The sequence below is a fragment of the Gopherus evgoodei genome, chromosome 1 (assembly GCF_007399415.2).
Source record: "Gopherus evgoodei ecotype Sinaloan lineage chromosome 1, rGopEvg1_v1.p, whole genome shotgun sequence".
Classification (NCBI taxonomy): Eukaryota; Metazoa; Chordata; order Testudines; family Testudinidae; genus Gopherus; species Gopherus evgoodei.
The window spans coordinates 167,820,777-167,835,490 of NC_044322.1; the positions used below are offsets into that span (position 1 = coordinate 167,820,777).

General features: G+C 40.3%; 1 protein-coding gene across 12 annotated transcripts in view; it reads left to right on the top strand.

The window, feature by feature from the left end:
- Positions 1–12,283, top strand: part of SYNJ1 (synaptojanin 1) — a 119,003-nt gene extending 106,720 nt beyond the window's left edge. For 8 of the 12 annotated variants that reach the window (XM_030579088.1, XM_030579026.1, XM_030579035.1 and 5 more), the window contains one exon: positions 9,146–12,283. In XM_030579088.1, the coding sequence (XP_030434948.1) occupies positions 9,146–10,000 (855 nt within the window). In that variant the 3' untranslated portion in view covers positions 10,001–12,283. Of the gene's footprint in view, positions 1–6,712; positions 6,737–9,145 lie in introns of all 12 variants that reach the window. The other 4 variants (XM_030579127.1, XM_030579098.1, XM_030579114.1 and 1 more) reach the window with 2 other exon arrangements.
- The last annotated feature ends 2,431 nt before the right edge of the window (positions 12,284–14,714 follow it).

A 14,714-nucleotide genomic window follows, 5' to 3' on the forward strand; every position in this document is an offset into this window, starting at 1 on the left:
ATGGGGTCCTCTTCAAAAATGGCTGCTAAGGACCATGGTCCTAGCAAAGCCACAAACAAGCGGTCTCACTCCTCACCAGACCGGGATTTACCTAAAAAGAAAGCCATCCCCGAATGCACCCAGAGCACCGGGCCACGAGGCAGCGGGACTGTCCGGTACCGAGAAGCAAAAGATCCTGTGCAGTCTCACTCTCACAGCAGCAAAACTAAACCTTATAGCTTGGTACCGAGGGAACAGAAACCTCAGCCACAGAGCAGCGCTAAGATGCCACCTACTGCACCAATACAGTGTGACAGGTCTGCGGCACCAACAACACTGGTTCCTCCCAGCCTGAGCTTGCCTGCACTGCGACACCGAGTATCCCTGTACTGCAGCAGTTTGTCAGCCATGCAGACCTCCTCATTGCTTCCACCCTAGGAACTCCACTCTTTGGCACCGATGGCACCCCAGCCATGTCAGGGCCAAGTGTTATCAATACACCTGGTGGCTTGGCCCCTCCTCTCTCCAGTGATGAAGAGGAGGATGTGGAGACAGGAGTGGGTACATCTCACCACCCCATTCCTAAACCCACTCAGCAACAGAGCGTGCATTGGCAACCCTCACAATGGGTGTCCCCTCCCATGACCTTCCTGCTGCAGTGGGCATACTGGGACCTCTGAGCATTAAACAGAGCCCAGAAAACCCAGCCATCCAATCCATCCAGATTCAGGACACAGCAGTTGCTTCCACCATCTGCTCTGGCTTCCCCAGAACTGCTGGAGGAGGAAGCTGAAGAATCTGCAGACAGGCCAGAGGATGACACCTTCTCACCTGCTCACATCCTGACTTCGTCTCCGGATGACACAGTAATGCCACTTCCCCCCACATTGGGAGATGACTTTAAATCCTTTAATGATTTGTTAAAAAAAAGTAGCGGATTCATTAGACATCCCACTGACTGAGTTACCAGAGACACAACACAAGGTGACAGATATATTGTAAGCTTCTCAGTCAGCCAAGATAGCACTGCCCATTAATGCTACCATCATCGACGCAGCAAAAACCATAGGCCAGACTCCAGCCCCACCTTCTTGTAAATGATCTGACAATAATTGCTACATGCCGGCTAGAGGAGCTGAGTTCTTCTTTACCCACCCTACTCCAAATTCATTGGTAGTAGAGACAGTTAATCCCAGGGGGAAGCAACAGCCACCCAAAACCACTCCCTATGATAAAGATTGGAAAGGCCTAGACCTCTTTGGCAAGAAAGCCTATTCATCAGCGACCTTCCAGTTTCGCATGGTAAGCTACTCTGCATTACTGACCAAGTACACACGCAACATTTTTTTTCCCCTCAGGTGTCAACTTTTATTGAACACATCCCAGCTGACAGAAAAGAACAATATAAAGCCGATATAGCAGAAGGCTTCCTCATCGCCAGAACTGCTCTGCAGGCTTCTCTGGATTCTGCTGACACGGCGGCTCACTCCATCGCCACATCCGTTGTCATGTGGAGGGCTTCATGGCTCCATCTCTCTGGCTTCCCTGGAGAGGTCCAGGCGACAGTAGAGGACTTACCTTTTAAGAGGCAAAAATTGTTTGCAGAGAACACAGACATCTCCTTACACACCCTGAAGGACTCCCGTGCAACATTAAAGATGCTTGATGTCTATATCCCTGCAAACAAAAAGAAACGGGGCAGATTCTACAACCAATGATTCCGTCCTGCCCCCATCATACACTCAGCTTCAACAACGTTATGATCAACTCCGCAAGCAGTGCCAGACAACACGCTGTCAGACGCAGGACCAGTCGTCTACATCTCAGCCATCCACTTCTAGGCAAACGTTTTGAAGTGTTGGTTGAGGACACGAGAGCCCCACATTCTCCCTCTAGAGTCACCTCTAATTTCCAGCCCATTTGGGGACCCTTTTACCCAGTTTGAAGAACCAACACCGCAGACAAATGGGTTCTGGAGATTATGCAGAAGGGCTTTTCCATCCCCTTTCTTTCAATTCTACCTACCCACCCCCCTTTCCCGTCCCTCTTCAGGGACCCATCTCACAAGCACCTGCTACAGCAGGAAATACACCATCTCCTGCAATTAGGTGCTGTGGAACCAGTACTGGTTCAGCACAGGGGTTGGGGGTTCTTCTCGCATTACTTTCTCACTCCAAAAAAAACAGGTGGACGGAGGCCCATTCTAGACCTACGCAAACTGAACAAGTGTGTGAGAACACAGCGCTTCAAGATGGTAACCTGAGCAACCATAATTCTGGCACTGGAGAAAGGAAATTGGCTTTCAGCCCTCGACCTACAGGATGCTTACTTTCACGTCAATATACACCTGGTGCACAGGAGATTCTTATGATTTACTCTTGGCAACCTACACTATCAATATAAAGTACTTCCCTTTGTCCTCTCTGGGGCTCCAAAGGTTTTTTCCAAAGTACTGACTGTGGCAGCTGCACATCTTGGCAATCCGGGTGTGACCATATTCTCCTATCTAGACAACTGTCTGTTAAAAGCACCAACATACGACAAGGCAGTTCACTCCACTCTAATCCTATTTACAAACCTAGGGTTACAAATCAACCTACAGAAATCCACCCTGACCCCAACACAACAACTGGACTTCATAGGGGCACGCCTCAGCTGTGTCACGGCATCAGCATGGCTATCCCAACAACGGTTTCTTGCCTTAACAAAGCTAATCACAACATTAAGACACAGTCCACAAAAGTCTGCCAGAACCTGCCTATAACTTCTAGGACCCATGTCGGCTACAACATGCCAGGCTGCATATGAGATGTCTACAACCTGGCTATGCACTGTATATATTTGTCACAGACGCTCGATCAACAGAGGGCTTACAATTCCCAGCAGAGTGAAAGACTCGCTCATATGGTGGACAAAAGAAACAAATGTCCACTCAGGCGTTCCCTTCTAAAGGGAAACCCCATCAGTCACTATCACCACGGATACCTCTCTGGTAGGATAGGGGGCACGCTTGGCTGACAACACCATGCAGGGCCACTGGTCCCTACAGGAGCTCCAAGAAGTTTGAAACACCTGACATCACTTTCTCCCCTGATCTACAACAAAACTGTCCAGATTTTCATGGACAACTTGGTGACTGTCTTATATATGTCATCAAGGAGGGGACCTGTCTTACCTGCTCTGCACAGAAGCAGTCCACCTCTGGCAATGGTTCATTTTCAACAACATAGACATCATGGCATCCTAACTACCTGGAAACCAGAATGCCACAGCAGACAACCTCAGCAGGAACTTCTCGCAGATGCATGAGTGGGAACTGGACCGACAAATTCTGCGAACTATATTCTGGTAATGGGGATTCCCCTCAATCGACCTCTTCGCCATGACCCACAATGCCAAATGCACACAATACTGCTCCCAAGCGGGACCAGGACACAAATCTCTTGGAGATGTCTTCCTCATCAAATGAGAGGCCCCACTCCTGTATGCCTTCTCCCCGATCCCCCCATTGGGTAATGTCCTACACAAGATCAGACAAGACAAAGCCAGGGTTATCTTGATTACACCAACATGGCCCAGAAAAACATGGTTCTCATACCTGACCCAGATGTCTGTCAGAGCATGAACCCTTCCCTTCCTGCCTCACCTACTGATGAAGGATGCCTCCATCACCCCAACATTCCAACACTTTGTCTCAAAACATGGCTAATCCAGGGATGACAGAACTCGAAACATGCTGCTCCAAGGAGGTCCAAGACATTCTACTTAACAGCCTATGTCTCTTCACATGAAAAACATACACACACAAGTGGCAAAGATTCTCCATTTGGTGCTGAGACAAACAGATCATTCCACAATTGGCCCCGTTGCCCACTGTCCTTGAGTACATATTGACACTCAAAAAATCAGGCCTCTTGACTAGCTCACTCATAGTGCACTTACCAGCCATCACCGCCTTTCACGACAAGGTGGACAGACTCATGGTCTTCACCCATCTACTGACTTAAGCATTTTCTCAAGGGTATTGAGAACACTTATCCCACATTAAGGGACACGACCCCTATGTGCCTTCCTCTTCCAGCTCAATGAACCCATTTACTTACCTGTATTCTTCCCCAAGCCACACACCGACAACAGAGAGGCATCCTTTCACATGGTAGACATCCACAGAGCGCTTGTGCTATATGTAGCGAGAACAAAAACATTCAGAAAATCATCCAGGCTATATTCATATCCACAGCATAACAATCAAGAGGCCAAACCATTTCCAAACAAAGACTTTCTAAATGGATTTCTAATTGTATCAAGCTATGTTACCAATATTATAATTTGCAAGCTTCTTCTGGACTTCGCACACACTCCACTAGAGCTATGTCCACATTCATAGCCTTTCTCAAACATATATCCATCATTGATATTTGTAAAGCAGCTACCTGGGCATCGCCCCATACTTTAACCAAACATTATGCCTTGGAACAGCAGTCAGCTGCAGACGCTGACTTCAGTCTATCAGTGCTCTCCACCATACATAAATCAACTCTGAAGCCCCTCTTCTCCACTGAGGGGCACTGCTCTTCAGTCACCTAAAGTGGAGCACCCACAAGGACACTCTTCGAAGAAGAAGAGAAGGTTACTCATCTTGTGCAGTAACTGGGGTTCTTCGAGATGGTTGTCCCTGTGGGTACTCCATTACGCACCCTCCTCCCCTCTGCTTCGGAGTTTCGACTTGATCCTCTGGGGGTAGAAGAGGAACTGGGTGGCAGTTGGCTGCACACCTGGGGTAGCCGCTCGGAGCAGCATGAGCACAGCCAACCGGGGCACTGCTACCCAAAGTCTCTGACTAGAAACGCAGGGTCCTAAGACACCTAAAGTTGAGCACCCAGAGGGACAACCATCTCGAAGAACCTCAGTTTATTGCACAAGGTGAGTAACCTTCTCTTTAGATATTTCTTTAAAAAAAAAAAATTAAAAGCACATTTGCAGTATGTTATGGATGCACAAAAGCTGAAATTCTTCCCTAAGCTATAATATACTAAAGATCAATGTTAGCAATTAGGGACTTTGCTTCCAGGTAACCAGATATTGAACCAAATTCTCCACTGCCTTAAAGTATCAGTGTACTTGTGCCCACTTACACCAGCAGTGAATTTGGTGTACAGTACTTCTCAGCTGCTGGACTGCTTACTTGGATTGAAAATCAACAAGTAGGCATTGAAACATTTTTTAGAAGACATTTTCTATGGAACAAGAAATTGATGCTTTACGTTTATGCTAACATGCTAGTTATTTTTTCACATCAAAGAATGTGTCAGCCTTAAAAGCATTTAAGCATGTGCTTAAATTGATCCCTATTCATGGTTAAGACGAGGGCTGAATGGGTCTTTGATGAGTTAAAGATTTTAAATTCTAGTTGAAAGCCTATAAATACCATCTTTCTTCTTCCTTCTCACTGCCTCTGAATCACTCTCTGCATTGTGCACCTTTGGCTGCTAATTTTTTTTCTTCTGATGGAAACTTATAACAAAAAAAAAGTTTTAAAAATAACCAAAACTTGATTAGCACACTTTGGAGGGTTTTTTTAAACATAGTAGTTATGACAGTTTATCTCCATTTTCACAACATGTATAGACTCTACAAATATACTTAAATGGTTAAACAAATGTATCAGAAATCAGAGCTTCTGCAATTCTGTATTCAGAAGTAAATGTGAAATTGTGATAGAGGCACCTGAGCTGCCACAAGAAGTACTGCAGAATGTATTAAATGTTCTGATTTTAAATATTGATTCTGAAATGTCATTTTCAAAAGCCTTATTTTTAACCTTTCTGATGTAGTTTAAAACTTGAAATTCTTTGTGAAATATGTGCAGGGAATGTCCTTACCGAATCTTATTCTGAAGTTATCTGTATTAATCACAAAGAAAAATTCAGATGTCTTAAGTTATTGTTATCATCTTTCATTTTTCTTCTCTTTGTAGAATTTAATTATAGAATGGAAACCATGGCTATCCCATTTATTTAGTATTTATCAACATATAGACTTCTGAAAGGAGTTTTGGATTGAAAATATTAAGTTGAAGTTCAAGTCTTGAAAGTTTATGGGTCCAGATCCCACTCTCTGATTAAAGATTATTGAACTTTTGTGCATTTGAAAACCTTGAAACTCCTGCTGTCTTTATAAAATAAACTACTGTATGAATTGCATGGGTTCTATAACTATAAGGGTAATCAAAATATTGCAATATAAAAAAGTACCTTTCAAACTAAGGTAAAACTGATCGTTTTAAACGTAAAGTGACATTTTCTGATAGAATGTGAGATTGAAATGCTATAGGCCCTCTCTTGCAAAATGAACTACGTGGACTAAGTGCTTGGAAAAAGTCTTTTTTAAAATAATCCTAGACTGCTCCATAGCATGTGATTAATGTCAAAGTAATATCTGACTTAAATTAACCAGAAAGTATGTTGTTGAGTCTTCATGATCAAATTTATAAAATCTTATGCTCCAGTTGCAGTTCTACTTCAACAAAATTTTAAAATTCAATATACAGAGTATTAAGTCCACTGATACACTCATCTTGTATCTGTTGTATACCTAACATCAGAGATATTTTTCTTCACATGTAACTGTAGTATTTAAAACATTTTGGATAATAAGGATTATTGAGGTTGGTGAGGTACCTTGGATTTTTCCTCTAATTTTTTCCTTTGATGTCTTTTTTTTCTTTCACAAGCAGGAGCAACCATCAGGGTAACAGGTACCTGACTACTTACCAATCTTGTATGTGATCTCCATCTCTTCTAGCAGAAAAGATGTATGAGTCTTTTTTTGCTTCATACATCTGCAGTCTCATCCACATTAAAAACCACTTGTCCACATACTAAAACAACTGTCATCCCATAAAGTTTGCTTTTTCCTTTCTTAATAGATGAATATTGACAGAAGGAGTCTCTTAGCTGTATTTGCTAGCACTATAGTGAAAATTTGACTTCATCATCTTTTATGAACTAATTAAAGTCTTACACAGCTTGTTTATTTTGTAGAGCAAAATATATCTTTGAAGTAATGTACCATTACCTCAAATTTAGTCTTGATGAAGCTTTAAGAAAGTGTTTTTTCATGAGAAACAGATTTTACCTTTTCAAAGTCTAAACAGCAGAATAGCTGCTATCCTGGGAAGTAAAATATACACCTCTACCTCGATATAATGCTGTCCTTGAGAGCCAAAAAATCTTACCGCATTATCGGTGAAACCATGTTATATTGAACTTGCTTTGATCCACCGGAGTGTGCAGCCCCACCCCCCGGAGCACTGCTTTACGCGTTATATCCAAATTTGCGTTATATCAGGTGGCATTATATCGAGGTAGCGGTGTACTCCTTGCCTCAATATAAAAAATTCAGTCCTTATATGTGAATCCATGAAAGACAAGAATTTGTTTTGAAGACCTCTGACCAACATTACTTGAATATGTCTCGTTAAAATTAAAGAGTAACTGTGTTGTAGTTGATTTTGGACATCATAAAATTAAATTACTTGCTTGATCAGCATGAGATTCAAGCAGACTATGTTGAACTGTAGCTAACTACTTACATTCATCTTATAGTTAGCTTTACCTTTTTTCTACATTCTCCATGAAAATTATTAAATGTATATAGTCAAATGCTATTTTTTCCCAAATTACTCCTGCAATTTATGTAGTGTAGTTAAAGATGCATTATTTTTTAATTACAGATCAATATCTGTATTAGGCCAGATCTACCCTAGAAACATTTGCAGGCGGAGCAGTGTCAGCTGAGGTGTGATTTGTCTGCAAAATTTGTGTGCTGGCAAAAGTTCTAGTCTAAAAGTGCTTTTGCTGATATAGCTCCTTTTGCTTGTCTAAATGGGATAAGCTATCCTGGCAGAAGCTGCTGGTGCTGGTAAAAGTTTTAATAGTAGAGTAAGCCTTAGACTTATAAAGCACATGATCCCATAATTGTGCATTGCTACCTACTGAGTATGTTGTTTTATAAAACAATTATCAGGAGTCAGAACAGCCTGAAAGTAATTATAATAAATAAATAACACTCCGATTGTGAGATAAACAAATGTAGATTCTTTGTAAGCTAAATTTTAGTTGATGGTTGCAGTTAGTGTCCTAGTTCAACAAAACTTTCACTAACAAAAAAATGTTCAGGTTGAAAATTCCAAATTAAGGCTGACATAGCTATGTTAAAAGTTTGAGTTGCTTATGAATTTGAGAATCTCAACGAATATTTTACCTTGAACATAATTCCTTCACTTTAGTTAATTATGGAGCATAAAACTATCCATTATAAGCAATATGATTAATTTAACAAATCTCAGATTTGAGCTTTTTTTAAGATATTGTTAGAGAGAATGTGAAGGTTCTACTGTACACACTTGGTCACCCAAGGAAATTATAAAAGCAGGAATGTTTTTTCATAAGTTTTTAAAAGATGAGGAAGTTGCATGGAGAAAATTTTTATTATTCTCGTTTGGTCATATTCTAAACAATGATAACGTGGTATTTAAAATACATTTTCTGTTTTTTTTAAAAAGCCTGGGTGATCATCACTTCATGTGCGGAGAAACGAGTGCCTTAATTTAGGCTTTTTAAAAGTAAAATATATACTACTAACACTAATTTTCCATTCATTATGATACTTAAATATTAATAACATCACCCTTTTTATAAATTGTGACTAAACAATGACCCCACAGCACTTAAAAACTTTTTCTGTGCTGTGTTATCAGTTGTTTAGAATATACCATATTTGCCCCAGTTCTTCAAATGGTAAAGTGTAATTTTTATACTTTATTAAATGTGGTGTACAGTAGTGCTTTGTCAGATTCAGATGGTTGCATGAGATGTATTCAAGTTGCATCAGGAAATCAGAGTAAAAGTTTTATATTTACAAGAACTAAGGAGATATTTGTCTTTGTGCACTTAGCAAACGGGATTTTTAAAAGAACGTTGCCTAGAAAACAAATAATCATTACTATGTGTACATTGCATATATTATAACTAAACTGCATTGAAGCTTCTGTTTAAGCCCCAAAGCTTCTGCTCTTGCCATAGGAACAAAGAGAAATGGGAGATAGTAAGGATTTTAAAAGCAAACTGAAATGCTACTTCTGAACACCTTGTTTTCTTTACAGATTAACGCAAATGGAGTCTGTGGCATTAAACTTGAAACAAAGTTAAACAATGACCCTTTTGAAGATCTGTCATTTAATCTGCTTGCTGCTTCAAAGGTTCATACATCTGTTCGAATATCACCTGTTCCGACTTTAAACCAAAAGGAGTTGACTTGGTTGCCTTCTGCAACACAAAGCAATGTTAAGACTTTGGATACTGTAAATTGCATGCCAGCAATGCCTCCTAATCCAGCCTATAGCAGATCCCAGGAACATGTACGCAGCTCTCCAAATTCATTGGCTACCAGACTGAACAGCACAAATCCTTTCACTGAAAGAACTGTTAATGCTGGAAACCCATTTAGAACTGAAACCCAAGAACCTGACGTAACTTCACAGCTTTTAATAGAAGGACCTGCTGCTTATAACCCTTTCCCCTCTCTAAACCCTCCAAATCCTAGTAAATGCAAGCCTATGTTCTCTGTCAGTGCTCTTGAAGACAAGTTTTGTTTGCAAAGTAAATCTTCTATAGTGAAAAGTGCAAAACCAAAAGGATGGGTAACATTTGAGGAAGAGGAGGATTCCAGGGTAAAACTAAAGACGTCGTCTGAATGTGTTACAGAATTCAAGAGAGTCAGTTCCAGGAAACCTACTGGTTTTCCAGATTTAGTGGGCACTGAACCAAATATATTTCCTGGCTCAGACTTTACCTTTGATAATGACTGGAATTCTACTGATTCCTTCTATACGCTGCCAGCCAGAAGACCACCTGCACCTCCTGTACCATCAAGAATAACCCAGACCATATCCCTTGCAGATCCTTTTGCTTTGTTGGCACCTAAAGTGTCACCTACACAAGATTTTACAGAAAGATAGACATTCTAAAATACAAGAGATTTTAAGTTTATTGCTAGGTGTATCCAAAAGAATAATTGGGCATTGAGGTTATTCTGTGTGCAATATTCATTGTCAAATGCACTGAACTTTAACTCTATTCATAGCAACCACTGTTCGTGTACAAATTTTGAATATGTGTATATGGTAGTGCACAAAAGAATTGTCCACAATTACTATAAATTTAGATGTAGTCATATTGAAAGGATTACTTAATCCTAATAGAATGTATAACGCTCTTGGAAATTAGTTTTTGTTTATGGAGCACTTTCATTTCTGTTCTCCTCAAAGGAATTTCAAAATGCTCGAGAGACTTCCAGCTGTTAGACCCCTCCAGTCCCTTTTTACTATTTGGTAACTGATATTATAAATATTTACCAAAGACCAGCCAAAGTTTAATCAAAATATTGAATGTGGACAGGTACTATTTAGAAAGTAACTTATAACAGAGGTTATGGAGATTAGTAAGGCTTAATTATATTTAAGTTTGAGGCACAAATTAAAATAGTTACTTTCAGAATACAAACAAGACCTCATACTAATATAATAAATATTAAATTTATTGACTTTTGTGTCTAGTAATTTCCACCATTTGTTGATGTAAACTTAGAGTAGCTATTTAGTATTCAATTTCATTCATTTATTCATCACTCTCTTAAAGGCTTTTTTCCCCCAGAAATTGGAAACTACTGATATTACGAAAGTCTTTCCCTTCACCCTTAAAAAATAAATCACATTTTTCATCTTTTGCTTTGATTGTTAAAAACAGGCTCCCTCAACAGAGAGTGGTGTATTTCAATTAGTTTATCTTCGGCTATCTCATTTTTGTGTCCCAGTCATTCCAGAAGAGTTTCTCCTCTCTGTTAAGAGCTGGGTGAGGAAATAAGCAATTATGCTGTGACTTCAGGGTGTGTGTTGAGCACCATTTTGTCCAGTTTCTTCCCTCTCTACTAACTGCTATATTTTCAATACCTTGCCTTCAACAGAGAAAGCAGAAGAGCAGCAACCCTCTGAGCTGAAGGGAACTGTGCTATCTGCCTTCTGCGTGTGCTAAATCAGCATTCTTCCCTCCCCCAGAGGTTGTAAACACTACATTTGTTGTGCTGCTTTGAAGTCAGTGGAGGCTACATCTTTTTGCATAGGATACTGTAAACATGCAACTGGTCCTGTTTCTATGGTTGTCTGAAGTTCACAGTATTTACATAAAATGTGGGTATTTTGGTATCTTGAAGAAATTTAAAATAACAGATTTCTTTAGCAACACTTATGTATGCTAAAGAAATGGTAATGTTCCTTACCATTCACAGTATCTTTTATAACATGACTTTTATATACAAAGGTTGTGTACATTAATCAAAAATGGAATGCATCAAAATTTGATTGAGATGTATCAAGGGGTGAGCCACGATACACACCTGCACTTACTGGCTTATTAGCAAACAAATCATGCTATTTTTTGCAACATTTGTTAGTGAATCATAGTTTACTAGCATTACATTTATAGCAGCAAAAGAATATGACAATACTACTTCTAAATTCTCCAATACAATCAAAATTCCATTCAGAAATAATCCACTCTTCCTTTAACAGTAAAATTAGGAGATGCTGTTGGATAGAAGTTACAGTTGTGAGTTTTATATTGTGCTTTTCTTCTGTTCAGTCATTAAAAAGTTCTTGTAAATTTTAAACGCAGTACCTGTGATAAACTTTGTGCTTCAATATGTGAATTAACTGTGGCTATTAACATCTATGTGATTGGTGGTTTTGGTATACAGGCTTACATTAGCGAAACAATTTTATTTTGGAAACTTTGCTTGTGCAAATTGCAGTTTTGTGATGAATATGTTCCTTGATGAATATTTAATTACAATGCTTACAAACTGCTGTCTAGAATGTACTTAATATGCAGCACCACAACACTTGTATGGGATTAAGGAGTTTGACAAAATACTGCACAAAAAGATGCTAAAGTATATAGTACAAATAGCTAACCACTATAATGTGTATTAATGGAAATAATTACTACCAAAAGGACTAAAATACTGAGAAGTAAAATTAGAAATGTTAAATGTATTTTCATGAATTGTGTTCCCTTTAGTAAATTGCTCTGTTAATGTGTAACAATTTTACTGCTTGTGGCACACAATATTTATGACTGTATACTTTACAAAACTGCAGTATTAAAACTCAGTGGCATACAACATTCCGTATCTATCTTGTGAAATGCAGTGATGTATTATTGAAGTAAATACACTTGTCTTTAAGAAGTTTCTTTATTCTTTTATTTTAGGTACTTACATGGCCCCTATTATCATGATATGTGAGTGCCTCATGATCTGTAATGCATTTATTCTCACAATAGTCCTGTGAGGTAGGAAAGGACCATTATCTCCATTTCACAACTGGAGAACAGAGGCACAGAGAGTAAGTGACTGAACCAAGATCACAGGCAAAGGAGAGAGTTGGATTTCAGACCAGGTCTACACTGACTTATAACTACAGTTCTCAAAGGTGCGAACACTTCACACCCCGAGCATCGTCGTTATCTCAACCTAACCCTCTGTGTAGACAGCAGTATGTTGACAAGACACCTTCTCCTGTCGACATAACTACCATCTCTCAGGAAGGTGGATTAACTACCCCAGTGGGAGAAGCTCTCCCATTGGCATAGTAGCATCTTCACTAAAGCACTATTGTGGCGCAGCTGTACTGCGGTAGTGCTGTACATTAAGACCAGTCTCCAAAGTCCCGGGTTAAAACCCTAACCGCAGGACTGTCCTTCCTCTCCTAAATTAAAGGATAATGTCGACCACAAATAGAGACCCACACAGCAATCCATCCTGCTGCTGCTTTTTAGCTGGGCCAGAGGAAAAGCAGCTTCCATTACTGCTGTTGCCTCTACTTCTGAATGAGGAGGAACTGCCACTGCCCTCACTAAATGACCCCTTCACCATCAAATCATTCTTCCATTCTCTTACATTTTCTATTCAGCTTGAATATATAACTTTAAAATCTACTTTTCTGAACTAGTAGGGTCCTTTTAAAACATATAGTAACTTTCTGAGAATCTTAGTCACAAGACTTTTTACCCATGGATTATTAATTTTCACAGTAACGTGGTGGAACTGCTTGACATTACGCATATTAACAGATCTGGAAGTATAAAATAAGTACCCAAATTTGCAATGATTTTGGATCAGATAGGCACCCCTCTCTCAGGTTTTGTAAATTATGTTAGAGGTGCAGCTATTTTAGTGTGGAGTGTATTAGAAGTAGATATTTTTCCCACCAGGATCCGCTGTCTATTCACACTGAATGGGCATTGATCCCTGTCGTAGCTGGACTGAGACTAGCTGCCGTGCAATCACTTTGGATGGCTGCAGCCATGACTGATATGTTGAGGGCACTAGGAGATGTGCTATTTCTTTAGAGTTATATTCCTTTCTATGTTTTGAGGCAACTCCCCATCCCTGCCCACCTATTATAGGCAGGGTAACTCACCTTATAATACATGCCTGGAAAAAGAGAAACCCCTGAAATTAGGCTCTTGACTATTACCAGTACCATGTTGTCTGGGCTTCCTTCTGCCATTTAAAAATGTATTGACAACTTTTATTAAAAGTCAAGAAAAAATATCACAAGGCTTTATATTCACACTTGTCTTATACTAGTAAAAGTGCTACTGTAGCCAAGACTCTAGTGTTTCTTCACCACCATGCCATCACATGCTGCACGGAAAAATAAAATGTCAGTGATCTGGTCTACATCAGTCATTCCACTATTGGTAGTGGTGCTATTAAACTAGCAAGTATCAGAGGGGTAGCCGTGTGAGTCTGGATCTGTAAAAGCAGCAAAGAATCCTGTGGCACCTTATAGACTAACAGATGTTTTGGAGCATGAGCTTTCGTGGATGAATACCCACTTCGTCAGATGCATTCACCCACGAAAGCTCATGCTCCAAAACGTCTGTTAGTCTATAGGGTGCCATAGGATTCTTTGCTGCTTTTATTAAACTAGCAGCGGCCAAAATGCTGACAATTCCCAGGGTAGTAGGTGCAGCCAAAGTCTCGTCAACTCCATTGCTGCTTCAACCTTTGCTGTGGTCCCTGAGCCTTTAAGCTAAACACCAGCTATCCCAAGACCCATGATAAAATCCTGAGAGTTGGTAATGCAGCCAAGGTTACCAACAGAGGCAACTTCCGGACAATGTGTCTGTTCTAGCTTGGGCTGCTGGGACCCCTGTCCTGTTGGGGCAGTTTGTGGTTGGGGTGTTTGGGGCATCACACCCCTCAAAGTATGCAAGAACATACATATATATCTACACACACTAAATACCAATCGTGAACACAGTAGCTCCATGGGGATTTGCTGTGCTGCTTTTGGGTGGTATTTAGCAGTAGGGTGGTGCCTCCTCTACTGCCCCTGTAATACCTGCCCAGGCTGTGGCTTGAGCAGTGGCCATGAATGCAGCACCCCAAGCCCCACTGACAATCACCATGGCTTGGCTACCTCTTAGGCAAATCTGCACAGGTGCCACAGGGCAGTGGTTCTGAACCGGGGTGTGTAACCTGGGGGTATGCAGAGGTCTGCCGGGGATACAGAAACTGATTTAGATACAGTATTTGCCTTGTTTTACAACAGGCTAAATGCAGTGGTTCTCAAACTTTTGTGTTGGTGACCCCTTTCACACAGCAAG